At 41.7% G+C, this 25944-nt stretch overlaps 2 protein-coding genes across 4 annotated transcripts in view; one reads left to right on the top strand and one right to left on the bottom strand.

Moving 5' to 3' along the window:
- KCNK10 (potassium two pore domain channel subfamily K member 10) overlaps nucleotides 1–7317 on the bottom strand; it is a 118608-nt gene extending 111291 nt beyond the window's left edge. Inside the window, exon 1 of one of the 3 annotated variants that reach the window (XM_033107972.1) lies at nucleotides 6274–7317. In XM_033107972.1, coding sequence (XP_032963863.1) covers nucleotides 6274–6316 — 43 coding nt within the window. In that variant the 5' untranslated portion in view covers nucleotides 6317–7317. Of the gene's footprint in view, nucleotides 1–2689; nucleotides 3215–6273 lie in introns of those variants that run through there. The other 2 variants (XM_033107971.1, XM_033107975.1) reach the window with 2 other exon arrangements.
- Nucleotides 7318–24691: 17374 nt separating this feature from the next.
- LOC117023721 (fatty acid-binding protein 5-like) lies at nucleotides 24692–25346 on the top strand. The gene has a single exon (XM_033108819.1). The coding sequence runs from the start codon at nucleotides 24733–24735 to the stop codon at nucleotides 25138–25140; it is 408 nt and encodes a 135-aa protein (XP_032964710.1). The 5' UTR covers nucleotides 24692–24732; the 3' UTR covers nucleotides 25141–25346.
- The last annotated feature ends 598 nt before the right edge of the window (nucleotides 25347–25944 follow it).

The following is a 25944-nucleotide window of genomic DNA, read 5'->3' as shown; positions in this document are numbered from 1 at the left end:
TAAATTAATCTTCTAATTAAGTAATGATAGTTAGTTAATAGCTTATTTATTTCATGTGAGTAAAGCACTATGCAGTGCTTGGCACTTGCTTGTATACGAGTGTGAGAAATGCCACCCTCTCTCCCCACTCGCCTCCTGCCTTCACTCCCTGGCTAGGAAAGATCATGGTCACCCTGTCCTTCAGGAACAGCTGTGCATGAAGTCAGAGCACCTTACTGGAAAGCAGCTCAATGGTACCCTGATGGCAATAGTGTGAAAGGGGACAGTAACACTTAATACCATCAGATAAGTATTATGAGAATGAGTGTATGAAACAATGCACATAAAACACCTGGCATACAATGATTGCTCATTAAATGTTGTTGTTGTTTTTTTTTATTAGGTTCTTTTCATTTTTAGCCCCAATGGTTGTGACTGGAAACGCTACTTGCATGCTTCTTCACTGTGTCAGTGTAACATGTGGGATTCATTTGTGCTTAATACTGTGCCATAAATACACAGAATGACGATCATATAGAAATGTACTATAAAAGCTAAGGCAAGCTTCACGAAGTCAGCCCTACAGCCTTCCCTATCAGCGTGCCTTGATAACTCTTCTATCAGACACCAGACAACTGACCACCTGACACTCCTCTTGATTGACACAGGGACACCTCCCTCTCAGCAAGACCTAGACTGAACTGACCAGCTTTCCCTTCAAGACTGCTCCTGCCCTAGCCGCTGGCCCAGTCATTCCAATTCCTCCACTTTTACAAGTTCTTCACTAAAAGCCTGTAGATTTTGTGTCCTCCAGAGCTCCCCCCTCCATCCACTTCTCCACTCCTAGGCCATGCCACCGTGGCATCTCGTCCCTCACATCCACAACAGCCACACAGCACTTACTGTAAAACTTAGTTCAGATCATGTCACTGCTCAGCTTGAAACCCTTCAGGGACATAAGACAAAAACGATACTCCTTCCGCACCCCACAATCCCACCCTACCTGCAACAGCATGAGGCTTTGAGGTCTGACACTTTAGGTCCCCACACGTGCTCCCTTGCTCTCTGCTCCAGCCATGCAAACTTCCTTTCAATTCTTCAAATACACACCTTCTGCCTCAGAGCCTTTGCACTTGCTGTTCCCTCTTCTGCAACAGTTCACCTCCTCATTAGCCAGTTAATCCTTACGTATCCTCCATGTCTCCTCCAGTCAGTACAAGTGTCTGACTACCTTCTCTGACCACCCACCTCCTGGATCCTTGTCAATCTTTTCTATCAGACACTTTCTCAAAGCCCTGTATGCACTCTTCTGTGCAATGATTGATTTCGGTCTGTCCCCCTCACTATAAACTCCAAGAAGGCAGAGCTTTTGTCTGTGCTATTCTGACTGGATCTCCAGTACCTGGGACAGTGGTTGGTACTACATAGTACGTATTCAATAAATATGTTTTGCAGGGATTAAAAAAGTAGCCAAGGCACACTTCCACATATCCAGAGACCTAGAGACAAAGGAGAAGATATGGGTTGTATTTAAGGTGTAACAGCCTCAGTGTTGAAAATAGGCAATATCTCTTCACTCTCTCTTCAATAGCCAGTCGATTCATAAGACAATTTACTTAATAAATGAGTGGTTTTCCTCTTTTCTAGTCTAGAGAAAAGAAAAAATTCACTTGTAAAGAACACTAAACACAGACACACACACACGAAAAATCATGCAAGTAGCATCTACAGTAACAACCATTGATGCTAAAAATCAAAAGACCCCCAATCAAAACAAAAAAATTCAAACCCAATGCACACAGAGGCGCGTTCTAGCTGGACTCAGCCTTCAGATGAGCTAAGAGAAATGCTAAAGAGCATTTCTTGTCAAAACAGGATACTAGCTTTCAACTTATTCTGCTCCCATACTGATCTCAGAGGGAGCCTTAACATCTGTATGCTAATTACAGACACGTGGCCCAAGCAAGGCACACACATATCTGTCTTAGTTGCTCCCTTTTGCGCAGAGGGAACACTGTCCAATATTCTTAAGAGCTTGTAAATGACACTACTGCTCAGGTGGGCACACTGAGTGCCCCTTCCCCAGCCCTTCCCAGCCCCACCCTTCTCACAAACTACTCTCCCCTCCCCCTTCTACTCCTTCGGAGCCAAACTAGCTGGCTGGTTTGGTGGTAATAAGATTGAGCCCTGTGGGCTCCATTATTCCGCATGCCCTAGGAGAGGGCCACCTCCAGGGACTGTTGCTGCAGATAAGAGCCCCACTTGCTGCCAGGAAACCTTTCCCATTGAGGACACTCTGGGCAGGCAGCTGCAGCCCCAGGTCCAGGGGGAGGCACCCCACCCATCTGCCAGAGAGACAAAGATCACCAGAAACAAAGGACACACACACATACACACACACACTCTCGCCCACAAAGTCAAAAGCAAATACCGACACTTGGTGCAATTCAAGCCAAACAGCCTGTTTTGTGTATCTTTACATTTTGAAACAATCCTTGAGGGACCAATGATTATACGATAATGACAGGCACTCTCTGGGTTTGGAACCCACGCTGCCTCCGCCCTCCTCCCACCCGCGCTGCAGTTCCCAGGCGCATTTTCCTGCCACAGGACACACGGGGCCAGGAGCAAGAGTGCTTCCATTCACGGAAGCGCGCACACGCAGGAGATGGATACAGGGACAGGGCGGCCGAAAGTAGGAAATACCAACCTTTAGGATCCCAGTTCACCTGTTTTCTTGGAGTCTCGATTGGAAATTTCATTGCTCCGTTGCCCAGGTGGGGAGGAAATGAAAAGAATCAAAATAATAATAAAGTCCTCAAGCTTTACACGCCTCGGTACAGCAGTCCAACAAAACAATTTCCAAGGATGGGGAGCCTTGGACTGGCTCGTGGAGGAACCCCAGAGAAAGACAAGTGGAAAATATTGGCTTAGGAGAGAACTGGAGACGGCTTGGGGATCTGCACCGGTTGAGGGTGGTTGGAAGCAGCCCCCTGGTTAAAAGGAAAAGTGAGATTGGCGAGGGGTGGGTGGAGAAGGAGTCTTGGGAAAATTAAAGAGCCAAGCTGCTTCCCAAATGCGGTGCCCGCAGGTTGGGGGCAGAGCAGGCTGAGGGCCGAGGGCGGGTGCGAGGGAGAAGCCCACTGCAGTGTCACTCCAGCCCCCGAAGGCGTGTGCGCACACACGCACGAACACACTCACACACACTCGCCCGGGCGCGCGCTCAGGCGGGCACGCCGGCCTGGCTCGGCCGCGCAGCGCAAACACGCCCCACCCTGTCTGTGGCTCCTCGCCCGCGGGCGACGCCCCCCGCTCTCCACCCCCTGAAAGCCATTGGATGTAGAGGTGGCGCGGCACTCGGGGAGCGCGCAGCGAGGGCGACCCTCCCCGCTTTGCACCGCAGAAGCCGCGCCACTGTGGGAGAGAGCGCCGCGGGTGGAGGAGTCCAGCCGGGGTTGGCGCGCTCGGCACCTGGCGCCCGGCCTGAGGCAGCGGCCGGCTGCGGACTTCCCGACGCGACAACGGGAAGCCGCGATGGAGCCGGGACCGGGCGGCAGGCACGCCGCTACTTACTGGCGCAGCCAGCCGGCTGGCGGGCGGGCGGGCGGGCGGACCGGCGTGAAGGCTACCGCGGTGCGCTCAGCGGAGTTGCAGCCGGAGACACGCTTGGCTGCCTGGAAGGCGCTGCAGGAGGCGAACAGGAGCCACGGCGGCCCCGCCGCAAACCTCTTGTCACTGCTCCCACCCTAGGCGCACCCCCCATTCTTTTCTCACTTCATGTTTTCACTCCAGTACCCTCTCGCTCCTGGTTCTCCCGCCTGCGCCCCAACCCTTGTTCCCAGCGCACTCAGAGGAGGCTGATGCCAGCCATGAGCCTTTTGTTCTGGGACCAATCGGCATCCGCCGCTCTCTTCCCACCCCGGGAAGGTCGCTCCCCAGGTGCAGCCTAGTCCCTTCCCCAACTACCTGCAGCCCAGCTGGAGCCGCTGTTCGGATGCCGGGAAGGGGCTTGGGGAGAGGCGCGGTGGCCCCACAGGAAAGCAGAGTTGCCAAGACCTGGCGGCTCCGGGAAGCGGTGGCCCCAGGAGTCCGAGGGCCCAGCAGGTACGGGTACCAAGGGCCTCCAGATCTGTTCCCGGAAAGAGGCTAAACCTGGCGCATCCCCCGTAGCCCCACTCTCATTGCCCCGGCCTGGAGCTGCGGAAGGGTTTGCGGTGGGACCTCAGTCTCCAGAAGAACCTGGTGGGTTCTTGAGATGATCTTGAATGGGCCACTGGAAGTACCGATATGAAAAATGCTTATAAAGTACTTCAGATGCTTAGCAACAGAGCCGTGCACATAGTAGATGCTCAAGAAATACTTGCTAAATAAAGGCATGAATTGCATAAAGCAGAGTTGGATAGGAGGTAGTTTAAGTTACTGTCCGTTCACTGTCCGTTCAGATAGATCTTGAACTCCTATGTGTCATCACCGTTCTAGGTGCTGGTGACTTGGCAAAGAATAAGATAGGCATGGACCTTGCCTTCATGGAACCTACTGTCTAGTGCCATGAGGACGAGTTAGACTGTCATTGCCTTTATTTACCAATGAGAAAGTGACTGCCCAGCTCCTTCCTGAGCCTGCCTGCTATGTCACTAAACCTCTACACTGGGAGTTACTCTCTGAACCTCAAGGCACCGGAAGGCACCTTGAGGTTTGTGAGGAGCTCTGTGTCAGCAACCTCTTTCTCATCATCTACCCCTTACTGTCACATCCAGGTTTCTGAGTCCAAGGGCAAGACTCGCGGAGGTTCACTGTCATCTGTGGAAAGGGTTGGTAAGTGCTTTGTCACTGGCCCCATGGGCTGCCAGGCTAGAGCCCAGAGTTCTCCGCAGACTCTGTTCAGGCAAAACTGGTGCCAATCTGCCAGCACTACCCTGAGACCTCAGCCCTTTGGGCAGGTTCTGGTTCCTCCAGAGGCTTCAGAGCCACCTTCTCTGGGGCTCCATTTTCACACCTTCCTTCCCTCTACTAGAAGGCTGAGAGGATGGATGAGACATGGAAATGAGACAAAAAACGAATTTCTGATTCTCCAGCCATGTCAACAGAGACACCAGTACGTATGTAAATTCTGCTCCAAAACCCTAAGGGTACTACTTCTACGCCCCTGAGAAAGCTTCCAGAGCCTCACTCTGCCCTCTCCCCGTTAACTGCTCATGGGCAGGCGTGCTCCAGCACAGTCACTACAATACTATTTACCTGCATCTAAGTCAGAAAGGTGTCCACAGAGACAGAGATCCTCTCCTGAATCCTTTGAAGATGAGGAGGTAAGACTGACATTTATCAAATGCCCCCCTCACCTTTTCATCCTTCTCTCCATTCATCTTCCCTACATCTTCCCTTTGAGGAAGCTCTAACTGGTCCCATTTAAAGCTCAGAGAAGTAACTCACCCAAGGTCACAACACAGATTCAAACCCAAGTGAGCTCATCTGGTCCCTGAACCCATGAATCTGACCCTGAAGCTGTCACATGGGTTCTTTTGGATCATGAAGATCTAAATACTATATTATCTAAGATTCCAGCCCCTCTTTTGCAAGATGAATTGGAGTAACCTGGTGCCCTGGGGTCTACATCAGGGACCTAGTTCACTGTCCAAGGTAAATTCCAAAGGTGAAAAATAAAGCCTTAGGGTGCATCATTCTGCCAATCAACAAACGGTTATTGAGCGTCCCTCATGTACAAGACAATGCGCAGTTTTTCTTAGAAGTTATACAGAGACCTGGAGAACCTTCCCCAGAAAAGCCTCAGCAGGACGACTGATGCTTTGGAGGCTGGAGGTTTGGGATGGGTCTATTGGGGTGAGGAAGCAGGATCAGGGGTCTGGCGTCCTCGTGGGGGTTAAAGATTTGCACTAGTCCTTGGCCGTAGGGTTATCTCTATTTAATCAGTAGGTGCCTCTCCCCCACAACCACCACTAACAACAACCTCTGGGGCTTTCTCTCACCTCCACTTTCATTCTCCCGTCTCTGAATGTAGACAAAGACAAGTAAGTTTGGGGTGGGATGAAAGGGGAGAATCCACCAAAAATTAATTCATTTATTAATCCCAGCCCCCGCTCCTCTAACTAGCGGAAATGGAGTCCAACTGGTAAACTGCGTAGTATTTGGAGGGGACTGCGTGGGAGCAGGATTATAAGAGCGGGAGACCCTATCCCAAGAAAAACAATTTAGCACGTTAACCCTTTGTGCTCCTGTAATCCCCTTCCATCAGCTTCAATCCTACGCCTTCGTTAGTACAGACTCGATTCCACTTACCCCGAGAAGGAGGGAAGAAGTAGTCTGCGTAAAGAAAAAACATCCAAAAACGAGGCCGCTTCTAGCGGTTCCCTCTCCCTCTGTGCCGCCGCCACTTCCATGGCTATTGCCGCGGGAGGGTTAAGTCTGGTAGAAAGAGACCGTCTCGGGTTCCTGCGGCAGGAAAACAAAGCATTGTGGCGCAAAGTCTCCCTGCACTGGCCAAGCCCCTCCAGCAGTCCCAGCCTGGCAGCCGCTGTGTCCCCAGGGCCTTCCGTGGGAAAGGGCGCGGGTCCTCGCGGGGGAGGCGTGGCTGTGGGTTGCCAGGGTCTCTGCAGCTCAGAACCTGCAATCGTTGCGACACCACTTTAGTGAAAGACGTGTGGCCCGGCGCAGGAGTGCTGGGGAAGCCCAATGACACCAGCCATCTCCCGGGAGGAAGTTTTCCGCGACTTGGCTCCTTTACCCCCTCCCCACGCCGCAGCCCGGGACCAGTGTGAGAGTGGAGGGGTGCTGCTTGCCGCGTCGGGGATCTTGGAGTGGCTGGCAATGCACGACTCAACCAGGAAAGAGTTGAACACGGATTCCAGGGTGCGGCAGGAGAGTGTCCGGACAGCGAATCTCAGGGAGTGATGAAGCAGCTTGGGGAATCCCTTCTAGTGCTGGTGGGGCAGACTGAAGGAGGGGGGGAACAGATCTGATTAGAATCGACGTCAATTCACGAATCTCGGGATGAATTTGTCATCTGCCTTGGGTTGTTTCCCTTTGGTTCCATCGAGGTTCAGAAGAAATCCTAATCTTCCGAGATCTCCCCCCACCCCACCTCCGAGACACTTCCACGTCCTCTTCTCTAAACAACCACGTCATTTTGGGAAGATACCCCACACACACCCTGTGGACACTCACTCAGTGGTGACACTGACAGTTAACTGAAACTTGTCCTAACAAAAAGGTTTTCTTTCCCCAGTGAAGTTGCCGCTTTGTTCTCCGCATTTAATCACTCCTACGTTTGTCTTCATGTCCCAACCAGCATCTGCAAGAAACACACCCTTAAATATATGTTGCTCTAATCTTGGGCTCTGCTTTTGGCTTGGAAAAGCTGGAGGCACACCAGCCGCTATAGGGCAGAGGGTGTCAGATAGCATGCTGATCAGTAACAAACTCTGTGCGCCCAAATCCTGCAGATTTATTTCGGTGACTCAAACCTCTGAGTGGGGATTAGTGAAGACAACATACTATGAACTCCAAAGAAATTGTAATTAAAGCATCAGGCTGACGAACATGTTTCATAACCAGGAACTGCATCCTCTCCCTTTGTAAGTTTCTCTGTTTTAAATGTTAGCCCTTAAGAAAATAGTATTTAAGCTCCCATAGGTATTGTGCCCAACATTTTACAAAAATATACAAAGCTGTAATCCTGCTTTTTTTTTTCAAATTAAAGTTTATTGGGGTGACAACTGTCAGTAAAGTTACACAGATTTCAGTTGTACAAGTCTATAATAGATCATCTATATATCACATTGTATGTTCACTTCCCAGTGTCAGTGTAATCCTGCTTCTTATAAAACAAGTTTTAAGATGATTTCCTTTCTTTGAGTTATCACAAAAACATAGCCCCAGATCATTTTCTTAAGAGATGGAGCTGGAAATTTTTTGGTTTTCCCCTCAAATACACAGAAAAGTTACAATTGTTTGGTTAAAAACCAGGATCCAATCAAAGATTGCACTTGTTACATATTAATATTTTTAGTGTATTTTAGTCCAGAAAACTCCTCCATCTTTTTTAAACGACACTGATTTTTTAAGAGTCCAAATTCATTTGTTTTCTAATAATGTTTAATGTCATGATGCAGCTAAAGATCAGTTGAGTCAAAGGGGGGAAAAAACGATTTTCTGACCACCACGGGTCATTAAAATAACTCAATGCCTTCTATAAATTCAGTGTCCATGCTAGTATCGATAAAATAGAAGGCAGTTTTAGTTCTGCTACTTCAAGCTTCACCCCTAGATTTAGTCCTAGCCTTAGTCAAAAAAGTTATCTTTTTATTTTATTTTATTATTAGTTTCAGGTGTACAGAACAATAGAATAGACATTTCACCCCTCACAAAGTGATAACCCCTCTTCCCCAATCTATTGCCCCTCTGACACTGTATATATCTATTAGTTCCATTGACTCTATTCCCTATGCTGTGCTCCATATCCTGTGACTACATATATATTAAATTATAGTTGACATACAATATTATTCAGCTTCAGGTGTACAGTGCAGTGGTCAAGAATCTACACTGTCCCTGAAGTGGTCTCCCTAATAAGACATGTGCCCATCTGACACCCTACAAAATCTTTACAACATTATTGATTATATTCCCCAAACTGTCTTTCATATCCCCGTGGCAATATTGTAATTACCAATTTATGCTCTCTAATCCCTTCCCCTTCCCCTTCATCCCCACCCCCGTCCCATCTAGCAACCATCAGTTTTTCCTCCATATCTCTGAGACTATCTCTGTTTACTTTGCTCATTTATTCAGTTCTTTAGATTCTATATATAAGTGAGATCAGATGGCATTTGTCTTTCTTTCAATGACTTATTTCACCTACCATAATGTTTTCTAGGTCCATGCATATCATTGCAAATGGTAAGATTTCATTCTTCTTTATAGCCAAATAATACTCCATTGTATAAATGCACCACTGTTTCTTAATCCAGTCGTCTACCAAGGGGCATTTCAGTTGTTTACAAGTCTTGGCTGTTGTAAATAGCACTGCAATAATCATAGGGGTGCATATATTTATTTCGAATTAGCGTCTTGAATTTCTCTGGATAGATACCTAAGAGTGGAATTGCTGGATCAATAGTTCCATTTCCAGTTTTTTGAGATACCTCTATATGGATTTCCATAGTGGCTGCACCAATCTGCAATTCCACCAGCAGTGCACTAGGGATCCCTTTTCTCCACATCCGCCCCAGCATTTGTTGTTTGTTGATTTATTGATGATAGCCATTCTGACCAGAGTGAGGTGGTATCTCATCGTGGTTTTTATTTGCGTTTCTCTAATGATTAGTGAGGCTGAGCATTTTTTCACGTTTGCTGGCCATCTGTAAGTCCTCTTTAGAGAAATGTCTCTTCAAGTCCTCTGCCCAGTTTTTAATTGGGTTGTTCTTTTTGTGTGTGTTGAGTTGAATGAGTGTTTTATAAATTTTGGATATTAACCCCTTATCAGATGTACCATTGACACATATCTTCTCCCATTCAGTAGGCTGCCTTTTTGTTTTATTAATTGCTTCCTTTGCTGTGAAAAAAACGTTTACGTTTGATGTAATCCCATATGTTTATTTTTCCTTTTACTTACCTTGCCTGAGGGGATATATCAGTAAAAATATTACTCAGTGTAATTTCTGCAGATTTACTCTCTATATTTTCTTCTAGGAGTTTTATGGTTTTGGGTTTTACATTTAAGTTTTTAATCCATTTTGAATTTGTTCTTGTATATGGTGTAAGGAGGTGGTCCAGTTTCATTTTTTTTACGTGTGTCAGTCCAGTTTTTCCAGCACCATTTATTAAATGGACTATCTTTACCCCAATGTAAATTCTTGCTTCCATTGTCATAGATTAAATGACCATATATGAATGGATTTATTTCTGGGCTCTCTAGTCTGTTCCATTGATTTATATGTCTGTTTTTATGCCAGTACCATACTGTTTTGATTACCTGTAGTATGATTTGATGTCAGGTAGCGTGATACCTCCCACTTTGTTCTTACTTCTCAAGATTGCCATGGTTATTTGGGGTCTTCTATGGTTCCATATAAATTTTAGGATTATATGTTCTATTTGTGAGAAAAATGTCATTGGTAGTTTGATAGGAATTGTGTTGAATCTATTAGTGATGCAGAAGTAATTGCGATTTTTGCAATTATTTTTAACCTTTTAAACTGCAAATAATTTTGCACCAACCTAATATATATTGCCTTAGGTAGTATTGACATTTTAACTATACTAATTCTTCCTATCCATGAACATGGTATGTGTTTCCATATCTTCTTTGATTTCTCTCTTCAGTGTCTTATAATTTTCTGAGTACAGGTCTTTTACTTCTTTGATTACATTTATTTCTAGGTATTTTATTGTTTTTGAAGCAATTGTAAATGGGATTGATTTCTTGATTACAAAGAAGTTATCTTTGTTTCTTATCCCCCAAAAGGCCATGTTTCATGGATGAGCATTTTCATACATATACTTCAAGATGATAGGCACATATGGTATTTTACTGAATTTAAAAACAAGAATTCAGCAAGGTTACACACCATAATGAGTGAGCTCTGATTTTCATGTCATTCTAGGAAAGTTTTAATTTCAACCAAAATTTTAAGGCTTATAGAAGGCATGCATGTTTTTAACAATCTATTTATTTATGGGCAAGTCTTATTACCAGAGTCTTTCAGCTTGGCAAAGAGTTGGAAATCCTTTAAAGGTCCTGCTCTCCTGTTATATTGACAGATTCTTCTTTCAGGCAGCCAATGAAAGGCTTGGGATAGTCTGACCAATGGAAAAGGGAGTTCAGTAGGGAGGGTGGGACATAGTCTCAGCATCCAATGTGAATGTTTAAAATACATTCATTTCATTTTTGTTGCTTTTAAGGCAAATATTTGTTTAGTTGAAAATTATTGGACCAAATGTAATGTTAGGACTTTGCTCTCCTACCATTAAGTCATCTAAATGTCTGCTGAATCATACAACCAGTTTTGAAAAAGTCATTTCAAGATACTTCCTGATTCAGCTTTCCACCTCTGAATTAGATTCCAAATTGTATGCACATCCCAGATTTCTAAATATGTCTAGTGAAAGAAATTCTAAACTGTATTGGTAGGCTTTCCCAAAATTTAAGAAAATTTGGTTAGGTCAAATCTTTCCTTATTTCCATCTACATCTTTCTTCCTTAATTTTTCAATACCTAAGTGAAGATAAAGAACAATAAAACCCTTACAATAACTTTTATCTATTGGAGATTAACTTGTCCAACATCCTTTTCTTCCTGTCATGTAACTTTTTTTAACCATTTACCAATATGTATGAGTTGGCCAAATGCTTTTCTTAAAAGCATCTTTTTTCACTGCAAGTTTCAGAAAAGAAAATCAAAATCTCTTTAAGCCTTACTGAGTTTCTCCATCTATAAAATAGGGATAAGTTATAAGTACAAAGTATTTGGTCAATTTACCCACATTTTAGCCAGCCATCTTCCTCAATAGGAATTACAACCAACCAAGTGAATTGTGCCAAGCTTCATTCAGTTTCTTCATCTATAAAATGGAACATTAAATATCTGGCTAGCTCTACCCACAGGGTTGCTTAAAGAAATAATAGATGTCAAAGTGCTCTGTAAACTGTGTACAGATTCACAAAGTTAAGGGATTATTCTTATGCTTACTTGCTCTGTAAGATTTTTCTTACTCTGTGCCAAGAGCAAAGGAAGCACTTTTTAAGATTACCCCATTTATTTCTCATAAGAATTCTAGAAGGTGGGTACTATTATCATCATGATTTCATTTAAAGTAATGCCTGCCTATTTAGACACTTAAATATTTGTTGAGAAGGAAATTGGAGCTTGGATTGGCTAGTGAGTTCTCCAGTAAACACAGCTAATTAGGGATGGACATAGAAATCAAACCAGACCCCCCACTCATCTGTAAGTCAAATTACCATTCCTTATGCAGAGCTAAGTTATTTTGATCTCTGAAGTAGAGTCAGTTCCACTTAAAATTGCAGCTGAAACAGTCTCTACTCTTTTCCCATCTCACTGGCATCTTCCCACCTTCTGGGGTCCCTTATATCGTTTTTCCGTATCAGTCTGCTCTGTAAAAGAACTGATGATGCCCTATGAATGTTTTTCCCATCTCAGAAGTAGTTGTATTACAACAGCAGGTGAACCTTTAAGCCAAAGTAATGAACATGAATCTTAGACCATGAGACATCATCAAACAAATAAAGCATTGGTGAAAAGTGAGCAGGGAGGGAGGTGGAGAAGTCTTTGTTAATGTCCCTGAAATTACACCAAATCACACCAAATATGTGGCCATCATGATGTATTTAGTGAGATAAATAGTCTTGCTGAAATTGCGTTGACTTTCCCAGGTCTTATCCACTTCATGACCACATTATGTTGCTGGGTCTGCTCTACTCTGTGAGTGGTCCATTAATAATGCTGATTATAGAAAGAAAATTTCTTTGTAGTTTATGTAATGCTCCTATATTTAGATTCTGATACTATGCTCTTTACAATAGCCATCTAATGTTCCTGACACACATTGAAATATTGATCCATTCAAAATAATTTCTGATCTGTACCACTCTTTTCATCAGGAATCAAAGGTAAGCTGACAAATGCAATTTCCAGGAGTCTTACTATGTTTTTTTTTATGGAAGATCATTCTTTTTCATTTCTTTCCAAATATGGGGCACTACTTTTCAAGAAGTTTCCAAAGAATCATGTCCTTGGGTTCCAAAAAGTTGTAAGTGATTGTAACCTTCAGTTAGAAAGAACCCAACATTTTTAGAAAACCACCATCAATTATTGCCCCACTAGCCATTGCACCATAATAAAATCTTGGCTCCTCAGAACTCACCATATTATATCTGTCCCCAGCAACATCTCGGATGGATCAAATACTGTATTTGCTAGTATATAAATAGATTCACTGTGAGACTAGATGGCCACTGCTATCCTATATGGTGATTAGGGCCATGTAAGCAAGGTCCCTGCAAGCATATATGGCAATTAAAGAAAGCACTACTTCCAGTGGAAAGAGCACCACACCTGGCTCGACTTGCAGACAGTGCCTTTATTGAAGCCAAGAGATATTCTTTGGGGTTGGAGAGAGGGGTGGAGAAGGATATACTCATATCAGGAAGCACAGGAGTGTGTCCAGGATGTGGAATGGATTTTAGTCTTCATTCATCCCCTCTGGTACCTATATGCAGTGCACAAACTTCATAACTATATGCTCTGGCCCTTCATATAAGACACATAGATGGATACAATGAGTAGGAGTATATGATGAGTTCCAAATATTCAAGGTCAATTTTTGGGGGGAAAAAAATTCAAGTTAATTTTAGACTAGTTGTGAAAGAGCAAATATATAATTATGTTTGTGTTTGTCATTTCTGGAGATTTTCAGCTTCTCTTGTTTTCCTTATTTTTTTCTTAGTTACTGGAAGATCAAACTATCATAGCTCTGCCAGATCATGATCCTGTTCTTTCATGAAATCCATTGAGTTTGAACTTGAGACTATAGTGATGTCTCCTTTGCTTTTGAACCATGTATAATTGGTAATAAATTACATTCTAAAATATTAGGGAGGAAAATCCACACTTTACCTCTGACCAAATGGGTAAATTGTTATTTGATTTGAAAGTTACTGGGAGGACGTGAAGTTCCTACATTTGCAGTGATGTTTTGCTTTCTTCTATCCCTAGGAAATAGCATCATCTATTATTTTTCTGTCTTTGATGCTAAGACTTTTAGTTGTAGTACAGGTACACTGGATATAGAGTATTTTTGCTGGCAAATAAAATTTTTAAAGCTGACATCAAAGAGTTCATCAAGTAAATTTTATATTCAAAAGAGGATAACAAGGGGTTAGTGTGTTTATTCTTCATTTTTCCACCCTTTCTCCATGGACAGCTACCAATCCTTATAATATTTCTAACATTTTCAGTGATTCCCAGTCCATTAAACAGGGAATCTGTTAGTTTAGAAATTCTGAGCTTACTCCAGTGAGGAACCTGAATCATTGGATTTAATTATCAGTAGAAAAGACTTTAGAGATCATGTCATGAGAGCTTTCCAAACTTTTCTGGTGACAAAAAGCAGATTCCACGGTCCAAGTGCTTCTTCTGGAGATCCTGTTTCAGTGGATGTAAGGTGGGGCTGGGGCTTCGTTTCTTTAACAAGAACCCCAAGTGATTCTTTCATGCAAAGTCGAGAGGCCTTTGTTTTACAGATATGGTGGTGGGGTCTTGAGAGGTAAGGTGACTTTCTTGAGAACAAACAGCTGGTCTGTGACAGAGTTTGGATGGGAACAGAAATATCCTGACTGGCTAACATATTTGAGAAACATTTTCAACCATGGTTCAGGTTGCGGGATGTGAACAAAGCAAAGTTACATAATCTGAAAATCCTTGTTTCAAATGCATTTTGGTTAAGTAAGCATTTATGACACCCTTGTTCTTTCTTTACTGAGCACATTCCTCCAACTGTTCTCTGATTGGACCCCTGTGCTTGATTACCGTTTATGGGGCTCCCCTTGGTGACTGTAGGCCTATCATTTATTCTGTCTTCTTCATGCCTCTTTTTCAGTATTTTTCTTCTCTTTAAAACTTTTATCAAACCACACATATCTTCCTTGTTGACTCATATTGCACAGTTACTTCTCACACCATTCGCTGTACCATCCTTTCATTTTATTGTTCTACTTCTCTAATCCTCTGTATCTAACTTTAATTCATTCATGTTTATATGGATGTTAGGTGTTCGCATATGTGACAGCTGTCATAGAGGGGGAAGACCACCATGACAGAGATTGGAACAACCAGTTTCTAGTCCAAGCTCTGTCACTAATATACTGTGTGACCTGGAGCAAGTCACTTAGCCTTTCAGAGCTTCTGTAGTTAAACTCTGAGTTCTGAGTCTTTTCTTTATATATGTCTGTCCCATTGCTTTAAGGAAGAAAGTGAGGAACCATCTTTTCTAATTTACTTTTCCCTTCCCATGGAGCCTATTTCACAAAGCTACATAGAGTGCTCACTTAATAAATGCTGACACTTCCTTCATTGTTCTAGTTTGACTTTCCTCCTCCTGTCACAGATGGTTCATGAGCCACATATCTTATTACAGCTGACCTTTGACTTTGATAAAGACTAAAATAGTGCAAAGCGTGTGTATTTGCAGTGTCATCATCCCTCCCCATGAAATGGAGTGTCCTGTTCCTTGGCCCTCCATATATGGCATTAAAACAAAACATTGTTTCATCATGTCCCTTTCATCTTAAAGGATATTTTTCATTTTCAGTATGCACTCCTAATTTTTAGGTTTATCATATTATTTACTCTTATTCTTGATGACCTGGTCTGCTTACCTCTTTCTTTAGAATTTCCATTTGCTATTAGGTCTCTATTCATCTGTGGCTTAGGTCTTGTTGGTTTATATTTTTGCATTTGTTTTGAAGATACTTGGTATCACAATCACAACCATAAGCACATGTATTTATTTCGGTTATTTTTTTAAGTCGCTCTTAAAAACTTACAACACTCTATCACATATAAAATTGGTATATTCAATCAATTGACCCACATTCAAATATACTAACTTTAGATAAACATACGAGGAAGAGAACATAAGGAGTATGGAATGATAGAAAGCCACTCGGGTTTCAAAAATAATATGCAAAATTATAGAATAAAAATATGCAAGATTTCAGGACCTTGGACAGTTAAATTACTCTTGCTGTAATCCCTGATATGACCACATAAGCAAACTTGAGGTACATTTGGAAATCTATAGGGTAGTGTCAGACAGACATGGTACCTTGAAATAGCCTGGTGGTATTTTTTTTTTTTTTCAGATGAAGCAGTATGAACAACCCTGTTCAAAAGTAATGTAGAGACTGGATGCCAATGTCAGGTACTGTCTCACAATACTTTTCTCTGAACTTCTTTCTAAAATTAATATAACAGGAAAAATTATTACTGAATAGTCTGATGCATAATGTTACTTAAACTCCAAGTTGAAACCTAAAGATGATCAAAACCCCAGGCAGTGGCAAGTCCAACTTGTTGGGTTACATTCTGAAGCTTAGATTCTAAATCTACAATTTCTTGTTTGTTTCACCACATGTATTTCCAGCAAATACAAGCAACAAGCTTTTTAAACTGACTGTGGACAATTTTCTATGCCTCATATCTTACAAGAAGAAAATAAAGAGTTCCCTAATGTGGAATATAAAGCCCAAACTCTGTCCTCAGACACATGAACGTGAACAGTTTCAAGGCATTGATGGAATTCTACAAGAGGGCGTGGTCGTGGGGTTGCTGTAGTGGTGTGCTGAGTGGTTTACACAACTCTTCCTTAGCTGGTTTGCTATTTCTTTTAGAAATGTAGGCTAATCTTTTTCATTACACAATCATGAAGAACTACAGGTGAGCAGTATCAGAAGCAAAAAAGTTCACCTTCACTACCATCCAAGAAATGCAAATTGAAACAACAATGGGATGCTGTTTTTCATCTCTCACATTGGCAAAGATTATAAAGATTCCCAGAGATGTAGGGAGATGAGCCTGGTCATGGTCATGCACTGCTGGTGGAAATGCAAATTAGCTCAAGTCTTCGATGGGTCGATTTGGAAATATGCATCAAAAGCCTAAAAAAAAAAAATGATCAAGCTATACTTGCAATAATGTGAAAATGGATTCTAAATTCATTGTTTAGTTAAAAAAAAAAAAAGCAGGTGACCAAGCTACATAACCACATATTTATGATATTTCTACATTCTGAAAGTTCATAAACCAAAATGTCATTATCCTAGAGGATAAGATGGTTGGGAGGTGAGGGAAGAGTATTTACATTTTGTTTACATGTTTTTTAATGTATCTGTATTCAACATGAATTAGTTTCCATTTTAAAAACAACAATTGATCTAATTATCAATAGAATTCTAGTAGTAATAATGACTGCCTGGTTTCTCCTTTGGGGGAATCTACAGTTGGTGGAGTTGGTTTTGGCATATTTAAGATGCTAAAGGGAAGCCAATAGGGCTAGAGAGTTGTGGGCAAGCAAGGAGATGGTCCCAAATAAGAGTAGTCAAAGAGCTAAGGAATGAATTAGTCCCAGCCTTGAAGTCATGGTAAAGAGTTTGGATTTTATTTTAGAAGCAATAGACCACCATCTTGCAGACAGAGCAAGAAAGAAGCAATGATTAGAATTGTGAACTTTTTGTTTTGTTTTGAATTACTCTAGCTCTTTCATGTTGAATGGTATGGAGTAAGGCAAGGTTAGAAGCCAGGAAGATCAGTACATAGACCATTGTGGAATTTGGTACATGAAATGAAGGCACTGAGAATGTAGATGGAAAGAAATAGAAAGCTCTGATTTAAATTTTGGAAGTGAAAATGACAGAACTTGCCTATGTGCTAAGGTAGAAAAGAAGAAATCAAGGATATCTCACACATTTGAAATTAGGGATAACTCTGTTACATCAAAATTAGAAAGTCTAAACTACTTCTTTAAAATAGTAGTTTTCAAATCTTTTTACTGTAGTATGTCACTGTAGTGGGTTGAAAAGCAGCCTGCCCTCCACCCTCACCCCCACCCCAAGCTATGTGCAGGTCCTAATCCTAGGAACCTGTGACTGCTACCTTATTCGGGAAAAAGGTAATTTAGATATACTTTAAATTAAGGGTCTTGAGATGAGATTATCCAAGATCATCTGCGTGGGCCCTAAATCCAATGACAAGTGTCCTTATAGAGTGAGGTAGAGAGCGATTATAGACAGAAGAGGAGTGAGACACAGAGACAAAGAAGAGAGTGATGCAGCTATAAGTCAATCAATACCAGCAGCCACCTGAAGTGAAAAAGGCCAAGAACGGTCTCCCTAGACCGTCTGGAGGGCGCACAGCCCTGATGGGTCTCAGACTTCTAGACTCCAGCACTGTGAGAGAATATATCTCTTAATACACCCAGTGGGTGGTGATTTGTTACAGCAGCTGCAAGAAACTAATAAAGGCATAAATACAAAAACCTGTATAAACCATATGTGTACTGTTTAATTATCACAAAGTGTTGATCACTCTTCCCCACTTTTAAAAACATTTAATTGTGGAAATTTTCAAACACACACAAAAGTGGAGAGAGTAGTAACACAATGAACTTTCGTATTCCCAAAACCCAGTTTCAACAATCATCAATGCATGGCCAATCTAGTTTCCATCCTTACACCTACCCCTGCCACTGGATTATTTTGAAGCAAATCCTAAACATCATATTGTTCCATCTAAAAATACTTCAGGATTTTATATATATATATATATATATATATATATATATATATATATATATATATATATCTCCTGACACACACACACACACACATATACATATATCTATGTATAGATAGAGATAGATATAGAGATATGTGATAATGATTCCTTTTTTTAAATATAACCAAAATGCAATAGATCACCTAAAAGTTAACAAAATATCCTTAATAACATCAGATATCTAGTCAGTATTCAAATTTCCCTCATTGTCTTAAATATGGCTTCTCTCTCTTTTTTTTTTTTTTTTTTGGTTTGTTTGAAACAGGATCCAAACAAGGTCTGCATTCTGTATTTGGCTCATATGTCTCTTAAATCTCTTAATCTATGAGTTCCCTCTCCTTCATTTCTTTTTCCTTCTAATTTATTCTTTGAAGAAACCAGGTCAGATCATTGGCACAGCAGAATTCCCTGGATTTTAATCCATCCCTGAGTGTCTTCAATATGTTCCTATCTCCATGCTTCCTGTAACCTGGAAATTGGATCTCCAGCAGATTCAGCTTCAGCAGTTTTGGCAAGAATGCCTCATAGGTGGAGTTTGTACTTCACATTGCATCACATTAATGTCTGGGTCTCTTTCATGTGATAATAAGATTGATCAGTGATTTTAGGTGTTGTCAACCCAAACTACCCATTATAAAGTTACCTGTTGGCTTTTCCCCTAATTGTTTTATATGCATTTGTGACCATTGCCTAGAGTAATTATTTGGTCTTGCCAAGTGATAATATTCTAATTCTACCCCTCTTTCTGCATTTGTTAACTGAAACGACTATATAAAGAAAAACTTTCCTTCATAAATAATTACCTTGAGGTAAAGTGCATACAGGAAAGACAGGATAGGTGCCCAATTGTTTTTCTTCACGTATAAGCAGTGGGTTCCCTAGCATCCTCCAAATATGACAAATAAATTGGGGTTTTTTTTTTACTTTTTTATTTTCTGTCATTAGAAAATCATGAACTTTAATTATTATTTTATTTCTTAATTTGGGGTTCTGGCCAGAAGCCACAAATGTACTAGTTCCTTGGCTGTATCTCCTGGGAACCACTGTCTATAAGTGAATCCTAGACCCTCTCACGTCTATACAAACATCATTGGTTAAACAGAGGGTCAGGTGAGCTGGCAATTTGCCAGAGTAACTTAACTGGTTAATAGCAGGATCCAGGTGAGATCTCAAGTCCATGCTATTTCCACTGTAAAATAAATAAGATAGCTAAGCTATTTAGATTGCTGAATAGTGTGCAGCCAGATGCAGATTAACCACAATAATCACAATAGTAAATACACTCATTTGGCAAAATAAGGAAGTAACATTTGAACATCTTGTGGTTATATTAAGACTTCTTATTGTGGTTTGGTCAACAAGGTCAGTAAATGGCAACTTGTGCACCAAAAAAAGGGATTCAAGTCAATGATGAAATCAAAGAACTTAAGTTTGGTTAAGAGAAAAACATCTTTCTATTTTGATACTGAAAAGAATTTGTTTTGCTTACATTTTAAAGCCGAACATGAAATAGCAAAACTAGAAAGACAGTGCCCACAATTTGTTTTACCTAGCTTTATTTTAATTTTTGAAAATAATGTTTCAATGTAAACACAATATCATATGCAAGTCTTAAGTTCCAGATTCACAGCTCTTTATTATATGCATTCCAACAGAACTTAGTTCAGATTATGTGCGTCTCTCTTCTAAAATGTAACTGATGATGGTCAAGTGTAATATAATACTCTTGGGGCTGTAAGGGAAGGGTTAGATCTTCTTCCTGGTGCCAGATTCATAAAGTATGTGATTTTAATAATTATTTATTGGGTATCTGTTCTATCATTTAGTAACTGAGCCTGGAGTCTTTCATATACAGAACTGTATTAGAAGTCAACGTGTCCTCAAGTTACCCCTTAATGTTTTAGTATATATGGTGTGTATGGTAATAGAATTGAAGGAGCTAGAAAAATTTAACCTGAAGAAGACTAGTAATTGCTGTTTATGCACCAATGGTATCAACAGCTAAATATAAAATGGAGTTTATGTGTGTTTTTTTTGTGGTTCCATACAAAGACCAGTGTGTGTAAAATATAATGACATACATTGGACTCAGCAATGTCACAGGACAGAGAGCTGGGACCACCTTCTTCTCTTCATTTTCCTTGTAACTGAAGCATCCAGGGAGAGAAGAGGAATACACATGCACCTTCTCATTCCCAAATCAATTTGTTTTTATTTCTAGAAAACTCTGATTCCTTAAAAATGATATTTATTTAAACTCTCTCTTCCCTCCCTCTACCTCATGCCAGCAATCTTCAGTCTTTTAGCAGCCGTGTTTCTCTAATGGCCATTCTGCACCTCTTCTCTCCCTTCTCTAAGTTTTCTCTCCTGCCCAGTTTCTTCCCTCGCCTGGTTCAGAATTCCTGGAAGGAGGTGTGCAGAAGGCATCAGTATCCCAGGATTAGGGGAAAATCCTGTTATAAAACACTGCTTCCCCAATCTTGGAGTTTGTTTAAAAACACAGATTCTAGGCATCATCCAGCGGAGGGATGGTGACTCAGGGGCTGTCAGAGGCACACAGGGAGCAGATTGAGGTGTGAGGCTTTGAAGCAAAGGCTGGAGGATAGTTGCCATTTACCCTGTGTCCTCTCATGCCGCTGGCTGGTGGGCACCATCTTTTCTTTGTTGAGCCCGCCCCCACAAGGCCAAATCTAAATCTGATTGGCCTGGTGAGCTCCACTCTCTTCACCCTGCTGACTCTGCTGGGACCCCGCCCCACCCAACTCCTGCAACACAGGAGGAACTTTCTCCCTAGCAGCCAAAGCACCCTCATTGCACTCTATCTTGGAAAACTATCAGAGTCCACAGGCCTCAGGTGGGCGGCAACTGGCCTCAGTGTGCCTGAGTTTTGCTGAGTAGCTCCAGACTCAGCACTGGCACCAAACCAGAGTCTACATTAACCTGGTGACCACAAGTCTCCCAACTCTAATGACTCCAGGAGACCCTGCCACACCCAACTCATGTACTGCATGAGGCTTTATCTGTGGCTAAACCTTAAGGAAGTCAGCAGGTGGCAGCAGGCTTCAAAGTGTCCTGGCTTTTTATGGAGCTGCTCCAGGCCTGGGGACTAGAGGCAGATGTCCTCAGTTCATAGCATGTCCTCTCCCACATACTTCCAACTTTAGCATAGGCAGTGAAAAGCTGAAGATCACTTTGTAGCTCCTACCAGGTAGTCCCTGGCTGGTCACAGGCAGTGGGTGACCTGGGCCTGCACTGGAGCCCCTCACAAGAGGCCCCAGAACCAACATACTTGAAAGTTGGCTTCAGACCACAGCAGAGAACCACCCAATTAACCCCACAAGCAGCACACACAAAGGGCAATATCAATAGGCACAAGAGCCTGCTGGGGCATATTCCACTCAATGGGGTAAGCCTTCCCCTACCAGCCCAGCAGCCCATAAGCTGTGGACATGGCCAAAACCCACAGCCAATCAGCCTGATGGCCAATGTCACCCACTGATGTGCCAATAGCAATCAAGGCTCAACTATAACAAGAGAGCACATACAACCCACAGAAGGGACACTCCTGGAGCACCCAGAGCAGGTGACCAGGGGTCTGTGCCACTGGGCCCCACAGGGCACCTACATAAGACCACCCGGTCAAGACTGGGAGATGTAGCAGATCTACCTAATACACAGAAACAAACACAGAGAGGCAGCCAAAATGAGGAAACAAAGAAATGCATCCCAAATGAAAGAACAGGAGAAAACTCCAGAAAAAAGACTAAACGAAACGGAGGTAAGCAAACTACCAGATCCAGAGTTCAAAACAATGGTTCTAAGGATGCTCAAGGAACTTCGTGAGAACTTCAGCAGAGTTGCATGCATAAAAAAGGACATAGAAACCATTAAAAAGAACCAGTCAGAAGTGAAAAATACAATAACTGAAATGAAGAATGTACCAGAAGGAGTCACCAGCAAGCCAGGTGAAGCAGAGGATCAAATCAGCAATTTGAAAGACAATTTGAAAGACAAGGTAGCATAAACACCAAATTGGAACAGAAAAAGAAAAAAAACCCATGAGTTTAGTTTAAGAGACCTCTGGTACAACATCAAGCATAACAACATTCGCATCATAGGAGTACCAGAAGGAGAAGAGAGCAAGCAAGGGATTGAGAACCTATTTGAAGAAATAATGACTGAAAACTTTCCTAACCTGGCAAAGGAAATAGACATACAAGACCAGGAAGTGCAGAGTCCCAAAGAAGATGAACCCAAACAAGCCCACATTATGATACATTATAATTAGAATAGCAACTCTTAAAGACAAAGAGAGAATCCTAAAAGCAGCAAGACAAAGACAACCAGTAATTTATAAGGGAGCCCCCATAAGATTGTCAGCTTTTCTCAACAGAAACTTTGCAGGCCAGAAGGGGTTGGCACAAAATATTCAACGTGATGAAAAGCAAGGACCTACAACCAAATGTACTCTACCCAGCAAGGCTATCATTTAAAAGTGAAGGATACATAAAGAGCTTCCCAGACAAGAAAAAGCTAAAGGAGTTCACCACCACCAAACTATTACAAGGAATCTTAGAGGGACTTCTTTAAGACGGAAAAAAAATCAAAATTATGAATAATAATAGCTACATATCTGTCAACAGTTGCTTTCAATGTAAATGGATTAAATGTTCCAATCAAAAGACATAGGAGGGCTGAATGGATAAGAACACAAAACCCTTACATATGCTGCCTACAAGAGACTCACTTCAGATTGAAAGATACACACAGATGGAAAGTAAAGGGATGGAAAAATTTATTTCATGATAATGGAAACCGAAAAAAAAAAAAACAGCTGTGGTAGCAATACTTATACTAAACAAAATAGACTTTAAAACAAAGGCTATAACAAGAGACAAAGAAGGACCCAGTAATCCCATTTCTGGGTATTTATCTGAAGAAAATGCTACTTCGATGGGACATGTGCATCCATATGTTCATTGCAGCATTGTTTACAATAGCCACGCTGTGGAGGCAGCCTGGGTGTCCATCAATGGATGTGTGGATAAAAAGGAGGTGGTACATATGTGCAATGGAATATTGCTCAACCAGGGAGGGGAATGGGTTCTTGCCATCTGCGGCAGCATGGATGGACCTGGAGGGTACTGTGCTGAGTGGAGTGTTAGACAGAGAAAGACAGATGCAATGTGATTTTGCTTATATGCATACGTGGAATGTAAAGAACAAAGTAAACAAAAAAAAAAAAAAACAGAAACAAACTCATAGATACAGAAAGCATTTTGACGGTTGCCAGATGGGAAGGAAGTTGGGATGTGGGTGGAAAAAAAAGGGAAGAGATTAAGAAGTACAAATTTGTTGTTACATAGTAGTTATGGGGATGTAGTTATAAGGAATATAATTTTGCAATAATTGTGTAGGTGTCAAATGGGTACTAGATTTGTTGGGGTGATAGATGGGAGGCGTTTAGGGGGCAGAGTGAAAGAGGTGAAGGGATTAAGAAGTACAAATTGGTAGTTACAAAATAATCATAGAGATGTAAAGCAAAGCATAGGAATATAGTCAATGATAAGGTAATAACTATGTCTAGTGCCAGATAGGTACTAGTCAGGGGGATCACTTCTTAAATTGTGTAAATGTCTAACCACTATGCTGTACACCTGAAATTAATCATTTCAACTGTAATTGAAAATTTTAAAAGGCGGGGGAAAGGTGATGGGGAATAAGAGGTCCAAATTTCCAGGTATAAAACAAGTCATGGGGATGTGATATACAGCATAGGGAATATAGTCAATAATATTGTGATAGCACGATACGGTGTCAGGTAGTTGCTGGACTTATCATGGTGATCACTTGGTATATCAATGGTGAATTATTATGGTGTACGCCTGAAACTAATATAATATTATATGTTAGCTACATTTTTCATAAAAATATTTTTAAAAGAAACTATGCAAATGACCAATACACAGGTGAAAAGATGCTCACCTTATTGGTCATCTAAGAAATGCAAATTAAAAGCATAATGTGATAACATTACCCTCGCACTAGAAAGGAACGAGTGTTGGCAAGTATATACAGTGACCATGATTCTTGTCCACTACTGTTCAGAGATGAAATTGGTACAATCATTTGGAAAACTATTACAGTACCTATTAATGTGGAAATGTGCTTACCCTATGACATAGCAATATGTGTGTGTGTGTGTGTGTGTGTGTGTGTGTGTCTGTGTGTGTGTCTGTGTGTGTCTGTGTCAGGAATGTTCATTAGAAACACAATGTGTGGCACTCGAAAACCACAAACTACCAAAACACCCATCAAAAGTGGAATGGATAGGCTCTCCACGCCGCACTCTGCTCCTCTCGACCCGCACGCCGCCCGCGCCCACCATGGCCTCCATTCAGCAGCTGGTAGGAAGATGGCGCTTAGTGGAGAGCAAAGGCTTTGATGAGTACATGACGAAATTAGGAGTAGGGATGGCTCTGCGAAAAATGGGTGCCATGGCCAAACCAGACTGTGTCATCACCTCTGACGGCAAACACCTCACCATAAAAACTGAGAGCACGTTGAAAACAACGCAGTTTTCATGTAACCTGGGAGAGAAGTTTGAAGAGACTACAGCTGATGGCAGAAAAACTCAGACTGTGTGCGATTTTGTCAACGGCGCATTGGTGCAACATCAGGAATGGGATGGCAAGGAAAGCACAATAACAAGAAGAGTGGAAAATGGGAAACTAATGGTGGAATGCGTCATGAACAATGTGAACTGTACTCGGGTCTATGAAAAAGTAGAGTAAAAATTCCATCATCCTTCTGGACAGGAATTAGCTGCTCGAGTAAAGAGGCTCAGTTCAATGAGCAAATCTCTCTGTGCTTTTTATTTTTTTTTCCATCTCTGTATTCAGTTACCTTTATCATAAACATTTTACATGCAACTATTTCCAAGTGTTGGTTTAATTAAGATCGTCCCTTTGGTTAGTGAATAAATGTGTTTATGCTATTGCAAAAAAAAAAAAAAGTGGAATGGATCAATACATCGTAGTAGGGTTGCACAATTCAATTCTCTGCAGCAGAACGAACAATTACAAACAACAAGATGGATGACTCTCACAAACATAAAGTTAAACAAAAGAAACCAACCATAAAAGAATACAATATTGTACCATTCCATTTATCTAACAGTGAAGAACAGACTGTGTGATTAGAAGACAAGATAGCAGGTGACCTTGGAAGGAGACCAGTGACTGGAAGGAGATGAACAGTGTCTGAAAGACTTCGCAAGACTGGGGGCTAGAAGCAGGGGGTGAGGGTGGTTGTGGTAATATTCTGTCTCTTGATATGGGTGCCAGTTCCATTTGTTTGTTAAGTTTGTGAAAATTCAGCTAGCTGACACTTACGTGCATTTATCTAAATACATATTACACTTAAAAGGTTAAAAATGAAAAAGGAAGAAATCAACCTGTCATTTCCAGCCTATCATTTCCTTCCATTACCAATTCCCTTGCTGTTTTATAAAGTTACCTGTTAGTGTTAAAATACCTGCTCTGTTTAACAAGTGGTAGGTGGTTGCTGTGATTTCTGTATAGTTTGTAGAGTGGTTT

Source organism: Rhinolophus ferrumequinum, chromosome 6, assembly GCF_004115265.2.
Source record: "Rhinolophus ferrumequinum isolate MPI-CBG mRhiFer1 chromosome 6, mRhiFer1_v1.p, whole genome shotgun sequence".
NCBI classification, from domain to species: domain Eukaryota; kingdom Metazoa; phylum Chordata; class Mammalia; order Chiroptera; family Rhinolophidae; genus Rhinolophus; species Rhinolophus ferrumequinum.
Note: the sequence above shows the minus strand (reverse complement) of the source record. Positions and strands in the feature narration are given on the sequence as shown.